At 59.2% G+C, this 18,626-nt stretch overlaps 1 protein-coding gene across 3 annotated transcripts in view; it reads left to right on the forward strand.

Moving 5' to 3' along the window:
- Positions 1–18,507, forward strand: part of SMG6 (SMG6 nonsense mediated mRNA decay factor) — a 108,440-nt gene extending 89,933 nt beyond the window's left edge. For 2 of the 3 annotated variants that reach the window (XM_048324780.1, XM_048324783.1), the window contains exons 14-19: positions 798–974; positions 3,931–4,077; positions 10,982–11,135; positions 14,347–14,558; positions 14,821–14,902; positions 16,438–18,507. In XM_048324780.1, the coding sequence (XP_048180737.1) occupies positions 798–974; positions 3,931–4,077; positions 10,982–11,135; positions 14,347–14,558; positions 14,821–14,902; positions 16,438–16,568 (903 nt within the window). In that variant the 3' untranslated portion in view covers positions 16,569–18,507. Of the gene's footprint in view, positions 1–797; positions 975–3,927; positions 4,078–10,981; positions 11,136–14,346; positions 14,559–14,820; positions 14,903–16,437 lie in introns of all 3 variants that reach the window. The other variant, XM_048324782.1, reaches the window with a different exon arrangement.
- The last annotated feature ends 119 nt before the right edge of the window (positions 18,508–18,626 follow it).

Here is an 18,626-nt window from a genome sequence, read left to right on the forward strand (position 1 = left end):
AATCTGCAGCTCCCTGGGGGTGGCACCGGTCAGCAGGAGGCACCAGGGGAGAGCAGTGCAGGTGCAGAGCCCTGCTGCAAGGGGACCAGGGCTGAGCCAAGGCCAGGCGTGGCGGAGGTGCCGGCCGAGGCTGTGCCGCGCGGGACGGGGCTGTGGAGGCACCGGGCTCCCGCGCTCTGGAAACTCCATTTGAGAGCCTCATAAATTGGATAATTACCCAAGCTATTGAGTTTCCTTCAGGCCAGATCCGTCCCAGCCTCCCCAATGGGGCTCCCCAGTTGGTCTGTGAGATGAGCCTGTGGGATGGGGTCAGGCTGGAGGTGAGGAGGGGCTCAGCTTTTCTCAAATGCCCCCACCCTCTCACTCTCACACCTGCATCCCTCCACAGCCTTTGGGGGGCAAATCCAGCAATGAAGCCAAAATGAAACAGAGGGCTAGGCCACATCACTGATCTCTCATGGTTCAGCAGGATTTTCCCCCATTTGATGGGGCTGGGCATGGGGCTGGCTGTGCCCTGGCAGTCCTGCAGCCCTGGGGTGCACACAGCAGGCAAGACAGGATCGGTGCTGAATGTCCTGACTTTGCCTGCTTCCTTTTCCCTGGGGACTATAAAACAAGGCAAACCCCTTCCACCCGTGTTTAGAAGAGAGGCGTGCTGCACATCCCCGTGGTGCTGCCTGCATCCCACTGGGCCTTCTATCCCGAACATTTTTCCCTGGTCGTTACTCATCCGCTCCCCTTTGCACTGACTTTGTTTTCCTTTCCCTCTCCCCAACCCCCTCGTCCTCACCCCGTAGGTTATTGCAGCCGACTGCAAGAGGGTCACAGTTCTGAAGTATTTCCTGGAAGCCCTTTGTGGACAAGAAGAGCCTTTGCTGGCATTCAAGGGTGGAAAATATGTGTCAGTGGCACCCGTCCCAGACGCCATGGGAAAGGAAATGGGAAGCCAAGAGGGAAAACAACTGGAAGATCAGGTACCGTGCGGGAAGAGCGCGCCTCGGTGAAGGAAGAATCACCCCTGTGGGGCCCAGCCTCTGCCTGCCCTGCAGCTCCCGCTATTTATAGCTGGCCTAGCTGCGTGTGCATTTTATGGGGGGAGGCGGGGGGGCAAATGGTGCACAGCCCTTGTCTCCCGAGTGTGCTTCGCTCGTGCCCTTTGCTGCCAGCCCAGCCCGCCTGCCTCTATCTCGCGCGCCGCTATGAGTTCCAGATGCTGCTTTCTTCATACCCAGGGTGGGGGGAGCTTTAATAACGTGCAGCTCCGCGGCCCCGGGAGAGGAGGTGGGCGAGGGGGTGTCAGGGTTCAGCTTCAGGATCAAGTTTATAGCGGTGGAGCTCGTTGTGGCGGAGGCCTGAGCTCCAGCCTCCAGCACACGTACAGGAAGAGCTGACATTGGCGCCCCGTCCCTCCCCTGCCTCTCACATCCTGATGTGATTAAGGAATTCAACTCTTGTTTTTCTGCCCTTGCTTGTTCCTGTAGGCCTTGCTTCACTCCAGGCTCCGTGTGTGTGTTTAAGGGCCCTGCCAGCCGCTCTGCAGGTTGACTCCTTTCTTCTGTTTAATCTTGCAGTTGGAAAGGCCAGGGAAACAGGAGAGAGGAGCAGAGGCGTTGGGAACGGGAAGCTGGGTGGCCTGGTGCTGCCCAGGCTCGCTCTGGCTCCCCTTCCTGTGCTGGGGCTGGGCACTCAGAGCCAGAGGGGTATCACCCTTGTGCAGGGACAGCACCTTGTCTCTGTCTCATGGGAACTGAAAGTCAGGGAAGCCCAGAGCAGCACTGTGCTCAGCACCCTCCTTGTCCCAGCTGAGCAGAGGACAGCAAATCCCCAGGCAGCAGGAGTTGTCTCTGTAAGGTGGGGGACCTGGATCTTTGTCTGTGCTGGAGGTTTTCAAGCTGGCATGTGGGATATGGGGGGATGTTTAGGTTCTTCCCAGTGTCATGACGGGGATGATCCTGTTCTCCAGAAGGGTCCTTTTGTTGGGCCAGTCCCTCCAATTGCTGCTGTGATCAAGCACAGCACAAGGATAGCTCCCTCCTGCCCTGTCCCCACAGCCTCTGCTCAGCTGTGGGAATCTCTCCATGAGCTCGTTGTGCAACCCAGGAGCTTCCCTCTTGGGCTCTGATCTCGAGAGCTTCCAGCTCGCCAGAGTGACCACCACCACTGTGGGCAAGCAGGTCCTGACCCACCACAGCAGATCTGCAGCAGACAGAGGCTTTTCTCAGAGGCCCTGGTGTGACACTCTCCCTCTGGCAGCATCCCCCCATCCCCTGTGGTCCAGGCAGAGGGAAGTGAGCCTGTGGGCTCCCATCTTCCTTGTTCCCATGGCTGAAAGGTCACAAGGAGAGAAGAGAAGGTGGTTCTGTGGCCAGGCGGGCGCGCGGTCTGGGTGAAATGATCAAGTGCACGACTGTGCAGTGCTGGGGTTGTTCTAAATTAAGACCACAAGTCCCTTCTGCTGACATGTGTTGTGGCAGCCTGCACAGGGCAGGGAGTGTAGCCCTGCTCTTACCCCTCTGTGCAGGATCTGTCTCCTGCAGCCCTCCAGGGGCTCAGAGCAGGTCTTTCTGGCCAGGTGCCATCTAGGAACTCTTCCCAGCCCCATCACAACCCTTGGATTTTGTGCAGAGAAGGGAGGATGGATAATGGCATGGCTTGGGAAGGCCACCCACGATCACTGGGGAGCAGAGCAAGGTTTGCTGTATGAGATGAGGGGTCTGCAGGCAGCAGTGGAGAACTGGGCTCCTGGGCAGCACATGTGGGACATGTGTTGAGGAGCAGGGACTTGTGGGCTCCCCTTTGGGTGTGGAGTGACTGGGGAGAGCAGCAAAGCTTGGGCAGAACTTGGCTGTGAGTGATGCCCAATTGGACACCAGCCACCACCTCCCACCCTCCTGTATCCCAGAGATTTGGGCACGTGGGGACAGGCCAGTGTAGCCTCCACGTAAGAGAGGAACAGCATGGCTCCTTCTGGGGTGTCCAGGCAGTGCAGGCATACTGGGAAGGGTCTGCAGAACTGGTGGGGAACTCCAGGGAAGGGTCTCTAGGAGAGGAAGAAGATGCAGTATGGTCCAGATTGTGCTCGTGTGGGCAGGAGGTTGGAGACTTCATCACTGATTGACTTCATCAAAGACAAGGTTCCTGGACAGCAGGAGCGTGGCAAAGGCTGACTAGAAGTAGGGTGGAAATGTTAACAGAGGAAGTCATTAACTGTTGAAATGTGCGACCTTGAGACACAGTGGATGCTCCGTCATGTGGAGCTTTAAAATCAAGATTTTGAGCATCTCCTTCTGAAACATCTGTTCCAGAGCAGCTGGAAGTTCTGGGGTGGGTGCAGGAATCTCTCTGGCCTACTCAAGAGATCAAAATGGAGAAGGGCACCTGAGTTCATGAGTCTGAGGTTCCTTGTCAGGATGAGCAGCCTTTGTGCCCTGTGGGATGAGGCGGCAGTGTTAGAGGAGCCTCATACAGCCCTGGTGCAGGGAGGTGGGAAGAAGCAGCCTGAACAGGGATGTGCAGCCTGAACAGCCAGGCAAAGCAGAGAGACAGGGAAATACCATGATTTCACAGAACTGGAGGCTATAAAACATCAGTGACTCACCCAAGGCTGTGGGAAGAGTTTTCCAAGGTGAGGAAGAGGGTGTGATTTTAGAACAGAGCATTAAGCTGGGCTGCCCCTGCCCTGCCTGGTCGCTGCCTTTCCTGCCCTGTTACCTCCTGTCTCACCTTGTCATTTCCTGAATGTTTACTATTAATTTGGCTTCTTTTGGATGTTTAGACATAGTCACCCGTCAGCAAGGGGTGATGGACTGTGCCTGACAGGGATTTATCTGCTGGAAAAGGGAGAGCAGAACGAGAACGATCCCTGCCGCCAGCATCCCTTACAATGATTGCCCTTCTGTTTTTCTCTCTTTCTGCATTTCCTGGAAGAAGGAGGATGATGTGAGGATTGAGGCCTTTGAAGATGACTCTGAGACTGAAGGCAGTGGAGGAGAGATGGACATCAAGGAGCTCAGAGCCAAAAAGCAAGCGCTGGCCAGGAAAGTCGCTGAGCAGCAGCGCCGTCAAGACAAGATTCAGGTAGGATGAGCTGATCCCACCTCACTGTGCCAGTGGTGCACAGCTGTTTTCCTATCATGCTTCAATGGCCTCTTGGGATGTCTGTCCCGTAGCACCTTGACCTTCCTGGGTGTAATGCCACGTGCTGCCTCTGTGAAACCCAGCAGCAAGCTCAGCTTTGGCCCTTTGGAAGGTCCAAATCTGTTTTGCTGTCCTCCCCTGGGCAAGATCTGCCCTCCAAGGCCTTGAAATGAATGTTTTGGGGACCCTCTTGAAGCCAGACACAGCTTCCCTGTGGAGCTGCCAGCACACCCAGGAGTGGCAGGGCAGTGCTTTAGCTGCTGGCTGTAGCGCTGTGTGTGCCAGGCAGTGAGCTGTGCCCCAGGGCAGCGGCTCCTGTGTGTGTGCCAGTGAGCTGTGCCCCCACCCAGGGCAGAGGCTCTGTGACAGCGAGATGTGGTGAGAAATCAGCCTTCCTGTGCAGCGGGGCACAGGCAGACAGGGAGAGGGTGGGACGTGAACGGCAGAGTTCACGCAGGAGCCAGCGGCGGAAAAATAGTCCGCGAAGGGCTGCTGCAGCCAGAACGTTGCCATCGTTATGGGGACAAACAGACGGGATGCAGGTGATCCTGGCCTGGCCCTGGCCTGATGTGAGCGTGTTTCCCAGTGGGAGCTGGTGAAGTAAACTGGTTGGACTGGGAGCAGACGCCTGGCGATGCACCCTGTTGCTTTAAGAGCAATCTCACATGCATGGATGGCTGTTGGCTGCCTCCTCGCTCGCAACCCCTCTTCCTCCAGCCTCGCAGCCCAGATGAGGATTTCTCAGCAGAGGAAAAATTCTCCCTGGCTCCCCTCCCCCTCACCTCCGCCCTCTCTAATGCCCAGGGCCCTTCACTTCCATAATTCTTCATTTTCCAGCCTTGAACGTAAGCCAGACACATCTGTCTGGCCATATGCGTGAACTCTGCAGTGTGTGCCGAGGTGGTTGTAAAACAGGGCTGCTGAAGGCCCTACTGGGAGAGCCTGCACATGTGTACCCTCGGGCTACTGGCGCCGGGCCCAGAACCACTGCGCTTCACTTTTCCAAACCCACCCCAACCTTTTCAGATTTCACCTTTTTTCTCCTTTTTTTTCTTTTCTTTTTTTTTTTCTTTTTTTTGTCTCTTTTTTTTCTTTTTTTTTTTTTTCATTTGAATTCAGAGTAATTCATATCAAGGCGAAGGTAGAAGTTTGTGTGCCGGGAGGGAGGGGCCGCCCCCGCAAGCGAGTCCATTATTGTTGGCAGGTACCTGGGTCACGTTAATACAAGGAGGAAGAAAGCAGCAACCAAACGAGTGAGAGATTGGAGAGATGGGCTGTAAATTAAAGCGGCCTGAAGCCTTCCAGCCTCCCATGGTTGTTAAGCGGGAGGTGTAAGTAAATTCCCCACTTCCCACTGCCTTGTACAGACACAGCAAACAGGAACTGCACATGTTCGGGGAGGGCAGCGCGCAGCAGATCCCGGCGAGCGGCGCAGCTGCAGCGGGGCCCCCCGGGATGGCCGCTGCCCATTCTGCGGGGAGAGTGGGGGCTGCCTGATGTTGTCAGGGGCTTTCTCCCCCCGGCCTGCTCCTCCCTTCCTCCCCGGCCGTGCTGGGGCCGATGCTCGCAGGCAGAGCGAGGTCAAAATGAGGGTGTGGGCAGCTTCAGGGGCTGCACAGCTGAGAGCTGAGGTGCAGTTGGAGTCTGAAGGCGCGGGGTGGAGGAGAAGTCCTTGGGGTTTCGGTAAAGTCATCCAGGCCGTAGCTGGCTGGGAATGGCCTGGAGCAGAACATGTGTGCTTGCCCCAGTGCTCTCCCTGCCTGGGTACTGACCATGCAGCTGGAGCGGTGGAGGAGCTCGAGTGGAAAACGCTGCCAGGGGAGGCCAGGTTGGAGCCAGCTCAGCATCCACCCCCTCCACTTTCCCTCATAACCTGTGATCCTTGACCTTTCTGCTCTTCCCAGCTGATTTAGTGTTTCATGGGAGCTGGGGATCTTTTCCCTTCCCTGTTACAGCCTCTCATTCACTGCCCACCTAGGGAGTGTCAGCTGCTCTCCAAGTCATCCTTTCATTTTTCTGGGGACACGCCAGAGCTCCATCCAAGTCCGGCAGATGCGGCTCCTGTCTCAGCACACAGGACTCAGCTCCCCACACAGCAGTGGAACTCGGGTTCAGGCTCTGTGGCTGCCTCCTGTAGCATCTGTGATGGTGTGTGCAGTGCCCCGGGGTGCAGGACAAAGCCTTGGCTATCTGGTTTCTTTCTGTGCCCAAGGAGAGTGCAGCGTCACGGCCTCACCTGGGACTTGCAGAGTTGTGCCTCTCATGGGTAAAGTCACTGCTTTCTCCCCTGCAGATTTTCCTGCCTTTGCCCTGCTCCCCAGTCTCTGGCAGCCCAGCTCTGCTGTTGATTGACACCTTGAGGGGAATTTGAGCTTCACTGCTCTCCTTAGGTCCCTGTGCCTGTCCTGGCTATGTACAGGACTGTGGCTTGAGCTGCTGGGGTAGCACAGGTCCTGGCAGGATAAATGGCAAACGGGGTGGCCCTCGGCCAGCACCAGCTTTAGAGAGAGCTCAGCTCAGCTCCATTTCCCCACGTGAGCACAGACTCCAAAACCATTACTCTGAAAGATAGATGAGAGCAGGGTCAGGTCTCTTGTGTCCCTGGGCAGCTCTAGATGCAGAGCAGCTCCCTGGCTCCACTGCCAGCCTGCCACTGCCCTCACCACATGCCCACACTGGGACAGAGCTGGTGACAGCTGGTGACAGCAGTGATGCATCAGGACCAGGTGAAAGACCAGGCACATCTCTGCATGCTGCCCAGGTGTTCGGAGGGAGGAGAGGTCAGGCAGGCAGGTGGACAAGAAGAGGTGGCAGCGGCATTGCTGGGGCAGGCAGCACACTCACTCAGGGCTGTCCCCAGCCCACAGCATGTCCTGCTGCTTGGCCAGCCCTTGGTCCATGCTGTTCAGCGTCCCCTGTCCTTTGTGCTGCCGCCGTGCGCTGGGAGCGGTCGAGTTTCCTGACCGGTTGAAAACATCCCACCTGAAACATAACAGGCTCTTCCTCTGGATGCTGCTATTGTTTTGCTCAGCATTACAGAAGCAGCTCAACCGGGGCGGCCAATTATGACATGTCTTCCCAAAATAGCCGCTCTCCTGTCCCTTCTGAGCCCACGGAACGGCCGCCCCCTTAAGATGCAGCCGCTCCTTTGTGGCGGTAGTGTGAGTAAGTGGCTAAATTTAGCCGTGTCCCATTCACGCTCTCCCTCCCCGCAGGAACAATGCCGCGGGCGCACACGCGGCCGGCTCAGCACCTGCCTGGGAGCCGGTGCCTGCTGCCTGCGGAAGGCGCACACCCACCCACGGCGGCTCCGCCACGGCGGCGGCCCCGGTGTGCTACCAGGCACGGGGCACGTTTACTCCCGAAGAAGACGCTGGGGACGAACCTTGGGAGGAGGAAGCCCTGGAGCAGAGAGGCTGGAGGAGGCATTGTTCTCGGCCCTGGAAAATGCGATCCCCGCGGAGCGCTCGGGGCTGGAAGGGGCAGCGGCGCCGGCTTTGGGAGCGGGTGGTGGCAGGAGAGAGGTGGTGGCAGGATGGTGGTGGCCCTTCCGTCCTGGCGGAGCGGCGTGACCCCGTGTGACCTGTCCCGAAGGCAGCGGGGCAGTTTTCTCTTCGGCCTCTCTGCCATCCTGGCACCACGGGCAGAGGAGCTCTGGGGTCCGTGTGCGGAGCTCCAGGGTCCGCGTGGAGCCCTCTCCTATTCTGGGCTGGTGGCGGAGACCCTCAGTATGCCCCCCTGCCGCTCTGCACAAAGTCCTGGCTTTTGGGGGACCCCTGCCTTGCCCACGCTGGAAGCCCTCACTCGGGCATCGACTTCCGGGGAATTCCCCAGGTGATCCCAGCTGATGGATGAGCTGGGAATTTGGGACCGTGTGTGCAGGAGTGTCTGATCTCAGTGCTGCCACCAGCTGGGGCAGCCGGGGGAGCCACCTCCGGCTCCGGCCCAGCTCCTGGGAGAAGCCCCCGTGGCTGGAGCAGCGGGATGGGCAGGGGGCTGCGGGTGAGAGCAGCGCTGACGCCGCAGTGTGCGGGTGCAGGAGGCGAGGGGGTGGAGCTGGCAGCCCAGGGAAGGGCAAGGAGCCCCCGGCCTCAGAGGTCCCCTGCCATGTCCAGCACTGTGGGGTCACCCTGCCACTGAGTTGAGCCAATCCGAGCCTATTTGTTTAACCCAAATAAGCCGAAGCTAAAATCCGGCTCTCCCAAAACACTTGGGCCAGGGCGAGGCTGTACCCCCGCTGTTCTATCCACCCTGCGCTCCCCAGGGTGATTTCCAGACCCCACCTCCCAGCAGGACACACAGGCCACCATCTCCCTGTCCTCGTTTTAGGGAAACTGAGGCACGGTGGGACCAGCAGCTGGTTTCTGGCAGCCCTGGCGGCACAGAAGCCAGGTCCCAGATGCGGGCATCCCGATTCACACCCCCCATGCTCCTCTTCCTCCCCACGGGACCGTGCCTCACGGACCGGCAGAAGGGTTAAGGCAGAACTGGCCTCCCCGGTTCTGCTGCACATGGGCTCCCTTTCATCTCTGGCGTGGGGCCAGCCAGCGTCCGCATGAATCACAGGCCACTCCTCTCTCCCCCAAACCCCTTGGCCGGAGGCTTCTGCAGCCTTTTACTCACACAAACAAAAATAAATCTCGCTGCCGGCCTCTGAACTCTGCAAAGGCGAGTTTCCCTCTGGCTCCCCGAGCAGCCCGGAGCTGTGCGCGGGGACTTGGCACGCTCCCCGCCGACCTCGCTCTTTCACTCCCGGCGCATCCTGTGTCCTTCTCTCACCGGGCGGCCTGGCGAGCGGAATGGGACGTGACGGCCGGCACAGGCGTTGCTGGCGGCTGCCAGGAATCGGCCGGGTACAGCCGCGAGAGCCGCCGGGGCAAATGCCACCCACGAGGGTACTGCCCTCCCCGCCGTCACCCCCATGCCCCCTGGCCAGAGCGGCCTGCTCACACTCCTGAGGTCACCTGCACGGGCTGGGGTGAGTCACAGGCTCAGGAACCGTATTGGGGTGCAGGTGGGGGTCCCCTCCTGCCACCAGCTCGTGTTCACATAGGACTGTCACTGTTCAGTGGAGACTGCGTGGTTTCACCCCCACTTCCTGCAACTTCAGGGCCATTGACCTCTTTGGCCACCACACAAGGGACTTGCCACTCTCTGGGTCTCTGCATTGGTCGATGGGGCCCTTCTCCATCTCCCTAAGGCAGGTGGAGCCAGGTCTGGTGCCTCCCAGGGACGAGCAGCTCCTGTCGTACCCCAAAATCCTGTGGAGACACCCCACCTGCTGTTCTCCTCGTGGTGAGGAGGCAGCAGCAGCTCCACGCTGGAATTGATTCCATGTTGTCCCTGACTGTGGCTCTTCCTGTGCCGCCAGTGAGTGCCAGGGCAGAGCACAGGCAGGGATGGCATCTAGCACGTGGCTGATACAGAGCTTCAGCCTGGGGACACTGGTGTGTCCCCTGTGTGATGGGGAAGGCATGTCCTCATGCTGGCATGCGGCAGACAGGACCTGGCCTGCTCCCTACTCTGCCTGTCACCCCTCAGGGTCTGTGGCAGCCACGTCCCCAGGACCAGCACTGCCAGAAGGAGGGTGGGAGGCACGTGGTGAGGTTCTGGTTGCTGCCTTGCCTGGAGACACTTGTGGGAGGTGGCAGCATCAAGCTGCCTTGATTTAAAGCCAGATGACAACACTTGGAAATGAATTAAAAACCACTTCTTTCCATGGCCACTCCTGGCCCATGCAGCTCGTTGTTCTAGGGCGCCTCCGAGGGTTCGGCATGACTGAGGGAGGGTTGGGATCCTCACCGTGGGCAGGGGGAGCTTCCCATAACATTGGGCAGGAGAGGGTCAGTGGTCACCACGTGTGCCCAGGGCACATCTGGTGGGTCCGAGCCTGGTCTCAGAAGGGTTTGCATGGTGGCTGTGTTCCTCAGCAGCTCTGCTGTGCTCCATGGGTGACCGGTTCCTATTAGAGGCAACAAACATCAGCGAGTCCAGGGAAGCTATTTTTAAGCAGAGGAAGCACTAGAATAGCATCCTGAGTTTTTTAAGCCTGTGACTTACTAAAGAGCCCAAGTCCTTCGAGAGCCTCGAAAGTCATACGTGAGCTCTGGCGTCCCATTTTGGCAACTTGCATTGGCCAGAGGTCCAGGTGCAGCCCAGAGGGCGTCCAGCGAGCCCCAGCAGACCCTCCCCCTGTGAGTGTGAGCATCTCTGGTCTCTGTGGGTGTGAAGGGCTCGACCACGGACAGTACTGTGAGTTTTCAGGGCTGGAACCCACCTGGTTTCCCAGCTGGATGGAGTAGGAAAAGGCAAGGCATGTGCAGGAGGTGGTAGGACAGTGAGGGAGATACTCAGCCAAGGATCCCTGCCCCACAGACCTCTGGCTGCCTGCTTGGGGTCCCTGTGTTAGGAGGCTGTTGGCAGGACTTACGCATCCCAAACTGGTTTGTTTTGTCTGTTTTCACCTTGACCTGTTTCCATGTGAAGCCCCAGAACCCCTGTCCTCCCTCCCTCTTGGCACTGGTGCAGATGATCCTGGCAACTGCCAGTCCCACAAATAGGGCAATTCCCAAAATACCTCCGTTTTCAGTTCTCCCAGAGCCTGGACAGAGCTGTTTTTCCAGGAGAGTGCTTTCTTGGGGGCTTTTGCCATCCTGCTCACATATGTAATGTGGGCCTGCAAGAGCTGACGTTTGGGGTGTGCAGGTGGGATGGATGCAGCCTCCTCCCAGTCTCCTTCACATGGATTTGTACGTGCCAGCCAGGCTTATCTTCTGCTCTCAGGTCCACAGGTCATAGGACTGACATCCTCCTTACTCACCATGTGTCCTTCCTTCTCCTCCAGGCCGTGCTGAAAGACCAGAGCCAAATGAGGCAGATGGAGCTGGAGATCAGACCTGTCTTTCTGGTCCCAGACACCAATGGTTTCATCGACCACCTCGGCAGTTTGGTCACGCTGCTGGACTGCAGGAAGTTCATCCTGGTGGTGCCCCTGATCGGTGAGTAGGGCCAGTGCTGCGGTGGGGGCTTCCCCTCTCCCCCAGTGTGGTCTGTCCCTCCAGTCTGGCTCCCTCTCTCCATGCCCCACGTGCCCGCAGTGCCTGTGTGGTCTGGAGCTGGTCAGCTCATGCCATGGGACTGGACTTCATCCTGCCCTGTCTCATCCCAGTCGTTGTTGGCATTCCTTCAGCCCCTGTCACCCTGCTCCCTCCCTGCCAGCCCTCTGCCCACAGCACTCAGCAAACTTCTCCCGGTGCATTTGGGGGTACCAGGGGCCAGGAGAAAGCAGATGGGTGTTAAACGGGATTTGGAGGGGATTTCCAAGGGAGCAAGGAGGAGGAATTGTTAAACAATCAGAGCAGATAGCTTATCCCAGCTGAGCTGGGGCTTAGGCAGGCTGAGCAAATGGCCGGCCTGTGTCCCAGCATCTCGGAGCTGCTCAAGCCCAGCCCTTCTTTTTATCCTTATAAAGCTCGCAGTAAAACAGCAAGCTGGTTCCCGTTATTGGTAAACACTCACCCTGGCAGATAACGGCTGTGCTGCTGGGTGGTCTCCCGGGGTGGCGGCAGGATTTGGTTCGATGCCTTTGCTCTGAGTGTTTGATCACGCTCCGGGCCGGAGGTGCCGCTCCTCCAGCCAGTGGCACTCCGGCGCCTGGCACGTCCTGGTGCCAGCCTGGCACTCACAAGATCCTCGAGGGCAGCAGGAGACGATGGGGCAGGAGTGGGGCTGAGCCTTGCAGAGCCCACATCCCATCCACAGCTCCCATCCACAGGAGCAGCTGTGTCCTGTGGGCTTCTCCGGTGTCCAGGCAGGGAGGTGGCACAGGTGCACCCCGTGGAATTCAGGGTGCTGCCCTCTGAGCCATTGTGGGGGTTCCTTCTCAACTCCTGGGTGTCCCAGCAGAGAGCTCTGCCTGCCCCAGAGCCAACATCCAGCTGCTGCCCTTCCCCTCAGGGTGAGCAGCCCAGCTCAGGAGGGATTCCTGGGGCTGGGATGGCACCCCTGGGTGGGGAGAGCAGGGTTGGATGCCTGCCCAGCTCAGCACAGGAGCTGCCAAGTTGCTCCGTGGTTTGGCACTGCAGAAGCCAAGGGAAGGCAGCCGGCAGCACCAGCAGAGCCTGGGAAGCCCTGGGGGCTGTGGAGGATGTTAACACCTGGGAGAGCTGGGACCTGCCCTGGAGCCATGGCTTTGCCTCTTGGTGCACTCCGGTGGTTGCTGTGAGGCTTCTTCATCAAAGCCCAGCCAGGGGCAGCAGGAGAGCTGGAAACTCTGGTCCTGTCCCTGTCCAAGATGCTGCTGCCCTTAACCTGCAAAAGGAGCCTGGCCTGCCCTGCCACAGCACCTTCAGTGCCCTCCTGTCCTGCTGCCTCATCATATGGGGACAGAGTAACTTGTCTTCCACTGCTGTCACGAGCCTCCCAAAAGCACCCCAAAGCCAGCAACTCCCTGTCCACACCAGATGTTGGTGACATTCCCCCTCATCCCCCAGGACAGCCATCCGTGTGGGCAGGAGGAAGCCATCCCCTGGGCCTGTGGCTGCTGGGGACAGAGGCCTTGGTGCCATGTCCCATGGGCAGACTGGAGAATGGCACGGTGCCCTTCCCCCGGCACTGCTCCCTGCTCTTCCTGGGGATGCAGCAAGGGGTTAAGCGCTTGGCTTCTCGTTGGGTTTGTTTCTCTTGCTCTTTAACCTGCTCCGTGCTCCTTGAGCCTGACCCCGCCATGGAGAAGCCAGGCCTGGTGCAGAAGCACAAACAAGCCTCCCCTTTGAAGCCTGTTTAGCTTGGAAGCAGGAAGGCGGATTTCGGGAGGGAATACCAGCTTTTCCTGTTTGATGTTCCGTTCTTGCACGGCTCCCCCCACCCCGGGCCCAGCCGTGCATTGTGTGGAAATGGCAGCATCAGGTCGGTAGCAAGAAGAGTCTCCAGCCAGGGAAGAGCAAAGCAACTCCACGCAGATTTAATTGGAATACCCAGACAGTGAGTGCCAGTCTCACCATGGAACAGAGCGATCACGCAGGCTCCCCGGGCAGTGATTCACAGCACTGGGGAGAGGCCTCAGACCCCGAGCTCTCTCCCCGAACCCCCCAAGGAATGCATAGTTCCCACTTGAACTCAGGACTTGGCTCCAAGCTCGGAAACAATCTTCAGAAATGAAGCCATGGCTAAAACACACACACACACACACACACGGAGCGCGCTGAGGCTCCCTCGCGCACACGTGCACACCAGCTCTGCCGCGCACGCGGCTCTGTGCACACGCAGGCCAGCGCGGCCAGGGGACACTTGCTTGCACATCTGGATGCACATTCGTGTGCCCAGCCCTGCTTCCAGCTGTGAGGCCGGGCACACAAGGGTGTGTCCAGATGTGCACACGAGCGTCGTTGCTCGCACACTCGTAGCGGCTCTTCCAGCAGCCCCAGCACCCAAGGGTTGGTCCCTCCTGGAGCTCTGGGGTCCCTTGGGCTCGTCAGGCTGGAGCAGCTGGAGTTCCCAAGCACTTGGCAGCAGTACAAGAGGTTCCAGTCAAGGTGAACAGGCTGGGAATCCACCTGGATTCCAAGCTCGTCTCGAGGCAGGACAGATGTGCAAAGCGAGATGGGTGAGGTGTTGAAAGGAGCATTGTTCCCTGCCAGGAGCACAGGGTGGTGGCTTCAGGTGGGAAAACAGGCCTGGGATTTGTGTGGGAAATAGTGCCAGGGTGGGAAGTGCCTGCTTCCTGTTCCCATGTGCAGCCCAGACAGTGCAGAGCCAGGCAGTGCCACACGGGCAGGAGGCACAGTGCCACTGGCCATCGCTGTGCTCAGAGATAGAGGAGCAGGATGCAGGAGGTCAGGGTTTCCTGACACCCCCGGGCACGGACGTGCTGTTGGTCATTAATGCAGGAATGTGGGGTGGGGGGGCACAGCGATGCCCCCCAGTGCGTGGCAGAGCAGAACCAGTTGCCCTCACCAGTTACACTGTGGGGGCGAGGTGCCTGCGCTCTCGGGGCTGAGCCAGGTGACCCACAGAGGTGGAAGGCAGCAAAGCTTTTCCAGACCCGCAGCCAAGTCCAGGAGCACAGGGACACTGCGGCAGCTGAACCCAGATTTCCTGAGCCAGCTCCCAGTGCCCCGGCCCTGAGGCCTTGGCAACTTACGTGCTCCAGCAGCAGGTCACGGGAGCACCTTGTCCCATAGTAACTGTACCTCCTCTTCCTGTTTGAAGTGATAAACGAGCTGGATGGCCTGGCCAAGGGCCCAGAGATGGAGCACCGGGCTGCAGGCTATGCCCGCCAAGTGCAGGAGAGAGCCAGGAAGTCCATCGAGTTCCTGGAGGAGCGATTCGAGAGCCGGGACAACTGCCTGAGGGCTCTGACCAGCCGGGGCAACGAGCTGGAGTCCATCTCCTTCCGCAGTGAAGACACCACTGGCCAGCAGGTAAGGGGCACCCTGGACACTGAGGGTGGGGAGCTCTTTTCCTCCTCAGGGAAAACCAGGGACCCTGAGGTCCATGAGCTCTGGGCAGGGGGTGTCTCTGTGCCCCCACTTTGCAGGTGGCTGAGCAGGTTCTTGTGTCTCAGCTCAGAGCAGCCCTGCTCTCACTGAGCTGTGTCGGGGTCTCTCAAGGCAGTGCAGCAGTCAGGATGCTGGGGGTGCAAAGTTTTCCCTGCCAGGGGTAACCTTGCCCTTTCTTTTCCAGGGAAACAATGACGACCTGATTCTGTCCTGCTGCCTCCACTATTGCAATGACAAGGCCAAGGATTTCATGCCCTCCAACAAAGGTGGGACATCCTCACATCCTCTTTATTCCTTCTCTGTTGCATTCCACAGACTCCTCCCACTTCTCTTTCATGGCCCTTGGATCTGTTCCCTCCTGCATTTTGCCTCTTTCAACACCAAGGTGCCACCTCCTGCCTCCGGTCAGCCCCAGGCTGTGGCCCTCCCACCTCATTGCCAAATGTCACCTCATGGCACCTTGGGGATGCCCCGGCCTGTGACAAACCCACCATAAACATCCACTGAGCCATTTTTGTGATGACAAAGGGCCAGAAAATGCCTCCTCCCCACGACCCCTGATGCCTTCTGTCCAGGACTCCTTTTCCTCTAGGTTCCTGGTTGGCATCAGCCATGTGTGCTGGGACCAGACAGCCTCCAGGCTGTTGCCAGGGCGGCAGGGATGGGAATCGCATCAGCAGCTGCCCAAGAAATCAACCCGCATTTGTCAGCACAAATTCTTAGCAGCTTAACTTGTCAGATTCACAGAGAAACCGTCACCAAATGTTTATGTGCAAATGATGCTGAATTTTGAAATCATGTGGATTATGGGGAATGGGGCCTGACAAGCTGACAGCCTCTGGTTTGTAACAAGGAGGCGCGTCACCAGCGCGGAGCAGAGGATGTTTATTGTTACACATTTCTTAAAGCGTCCGCGCAAAACCTCCCGGTCCCACTTGAGGCAGCTCTCAATCCCTGGCCTGCCTTCCCACTGAGCCCCTAATTCCCTTCCTTCCAGCACAGGCCAGCCGGGCGCTCACCCACCGGCCCCGGCCCCGACACCGTGACCGTAGCCTGCGTTCCTGGCCACCCTCCCCTTCCCCTCGTCCTGCCGCTCCCTGCGCAGCCAATCTGGGCCCATGTTGGGCTCCCATAAACTCTGTTTTTTCCATTCCCGTCCTGGCTCAGAGGCACTGTGTTTCCTGTGCTCATAGGAACAGTACTCTGGTCACAGGACCCAGCTGCTTACACATACCCCATATGCTTCCCCTGCCTCGCACACACATAAGCGTGGCTCCCACATCCCAGCCCGGCACGTTGCGTGCGGGGCAGCTCATCCATCTGGGGGCAAGATCCCTTCGGTTGTTTCTCAGGCATCAATTCTCAGTGTCTTGTCTGAGCCCCAGCCAGAAACGCCTCAGTGTCAGTGGCGACTCCAAAAAAGCTCCACAAAAAATAAGGGGTGGCTTTAGATCTTATAATGAGATCAACAGAATAATAGCACCAGCTTCCTGCTGGAGCCAGGGTCGCGGGCCGTCTTCCTGGCCTGGGTCAGGCAGGGACCTCCTCTTCCCAGCCTGTGGCCAGTCCAGCACCCCATGAGGGCAGCGGGCAGTGATCACAAATCATCCCTGGGCAGCACAGAGAGGGGAGCAGACGGCCTTCGAGATGCAGCGCTGTGTCCGAGACCCACCAGGAAGCTTGGCAAGGAGCAGGGAGCTGGGAGCCGGGAGCAGGGAGGGTAGGGGAACACGCCGTGGGATGGGTGCAAGGCCTGGGGCAGGTCTGAGCTTCACGGCGCTCTGTGTGTGTCTCGTTGCAGACGATCCCATCCGTTTGCTCAGGGAAGTGGTTTTGCTGACGGACGACCGGAACCTGCGAGTCAAAGCGCTGACCCGCAACGTGCCGGTGCGGGACATCCCCACCTTCCTCAAGTGGGCCCAGGAGGGCTGAGGGGGCCGAGCGGGGCCCAGGGCCCCTGAGCGAGTCACGCAGCCCCTTACGGTGGGAGCCCGGCTCCAGCGGCCGCCTCGCCGCGCCGCCACCGCCGCCAGCCCACCACGAACAATAAACGCCACGTCTTCAACCCACCCCAGAATGGCCGTGCTGCGAAGGGCCCCCCCGAGGGCAGACCAGCTGGGAAGGTCATTGCTGTGGATGGTTCACGTGGAGGCTGGGCCGTTGAGGGTCCCGCCAGCCTTTGGGCAGTGCCAGCGCGGAGCTGGAGAGCCCCGCTGGCGAGGGAAGCTTTGGGTGAGCCCCGTGCTGGATCACCAGCCTTTTGCTTGGTTTGCTTGGGTGCAGAGAGCTCGAGTCACGCCTTGGTGGCTCTTTGGGTTTGTAGGCTGCGTAGGGCAGAGATGGGGGACACGCCGGCACAGACTTTGGGATTGCTTAGTCCAGCCTGTACCCCTTGGAGAGGCCATGGACTTCACAGGCAGGTTTCCCCCTGCCCCAGCCTGTTTTTCCTGTGTGGCCAGACAGCCCCAGGTCCCCATCCCCTTCCCCACCGTGTGCTGCCTTGCCGAGGGGTTTGTCCTCTCCCTGGTGCAGGGTTTGCTTGTTGAGTTCTGTTTTTTCAGTGTAGGTTAGTTTTCAGGTGTGTGCCCTGCCTGCTTTGCTGGGGGAGGCTTTGAACACCCCCACAGCTGCTTTGTCCTGATCCCCTGCCCACCTCAGCTATTACTTGCCCCTTCCCTTCTCTCCCAAACCTCTTAGTCCCACCCTGCTACCTTCAGGCATGCTTTTGACCTAAGACCCAGTGTGAGGCTAACAAAATTCTCCAAGGACCTCAGGACCGGCTGTCCCATGGCTACTGTGTGTCCTCACATTGCCACAGGCCCCTCTTCCATGTGGGATCTGGCTTCTGCCTATGGCTGCAGAGTCAGAGAGAACCACAGAAGTGCTCAGCCCCACTATTTGCTTAGCTGAGAGGGTCCATGGATGGAGCCATTGCCTCATCCCTGGGTCATTCCACACTTGGATTTGGGGTTGGGGTGCTGCTAAGCCTTCCACACCCCACACTGTCCCACCACCAAGTGTCCTGTCCCCAGTGACACACCAGATACAGAAGCTGAGAGGGAGCATTAACCCCTGAACCCGAGCCCCTGGAGCTCTGTCAAGTCCCAGTCCCATGAGCCCAGGGTGGGAACAACCCCGAGGCCACCCCTGGTCCCCGCTGGGGCGCTGCAGCCGTGGGAGGGAAGTGGCAGAGGTGGCAGAGGAAGCAGCAGGACGGAGCCCAGCGTTTTCCTTTCCTGTGTGGGTGGCTCGGACCCGGTGTCTGCATCAGGAAGCCCAGTGACCCCTGTGCCAGCTGCCCAGCCCCACAGCCGGGGCCAGCACCGGGGTCGGAGCCTCGGCAGCGCGATGGACACGCGGGGTTGTGCTGGATAACCCGTGCCAGAGCAGTGCCCAGCCCGGGGCACCGGGCACAGGGTCGGTGCTGCGGGGCACAGCCTGCCCCACAGAGACTTTGGGGTGCCCACGGCTGTTGTGGGGCGCACAGAGCCATCGGCACAGCACCCACGCCCTGGTTTCTTGCCCACAGCCCTGCTGGCTGCCAGCTTTGCAGAGACTTTGCCTTCTCCTCCACGCCGGGTGTGTTTCAGTGTTTGTTTTCTTACGGCGCTGCCCCAGCTCTGCTTTCTGAGGCCCTCCCCGAGGTACCACCAGCCTGGAGGGCCCTGCAGCTCTGCCAGACGTGTCACAGGCTCGGCCATGGGACAGTTTTGGTGCCACCAGACCAGCTGGCACAACGGCGAGCAGAGCTTGAGCGCCTGGGGCCATCCCTGCCAGGCTGCTGGGAGCCCTTGTCTTGGGGCAGCGCCCGCCTTCAGGCTGTTTTGTTAAGTTGGTTTTAATCACTTTTAGTATTAAACGTGTCAGTGCAGCGTGGTGTGTCATTTGCTGTCGGCGGGCGAGTTGCCGCTGAGGTTGGGGTGGGGGACACCAGGGAGGGACAGCAGTGGGACACATAAGGATGACAGCGGCTCTGTCCCACCTGCAGCT

Source organism: Corvus hawaiiensis, chromosome 20, assembly GCF_020740725.1.
Source record: "Corvus hawaiiensis isolate bCorHaw1 chromosome 20, bCorHaw1.pri.cur, whole genome shotgun sequence".
Lineage (NCBI taxonomy): Eukaryota > Metazoa > Chordata > Aves > Passeriformes > Corvidae > Corvus > Corvus hawaiiensis.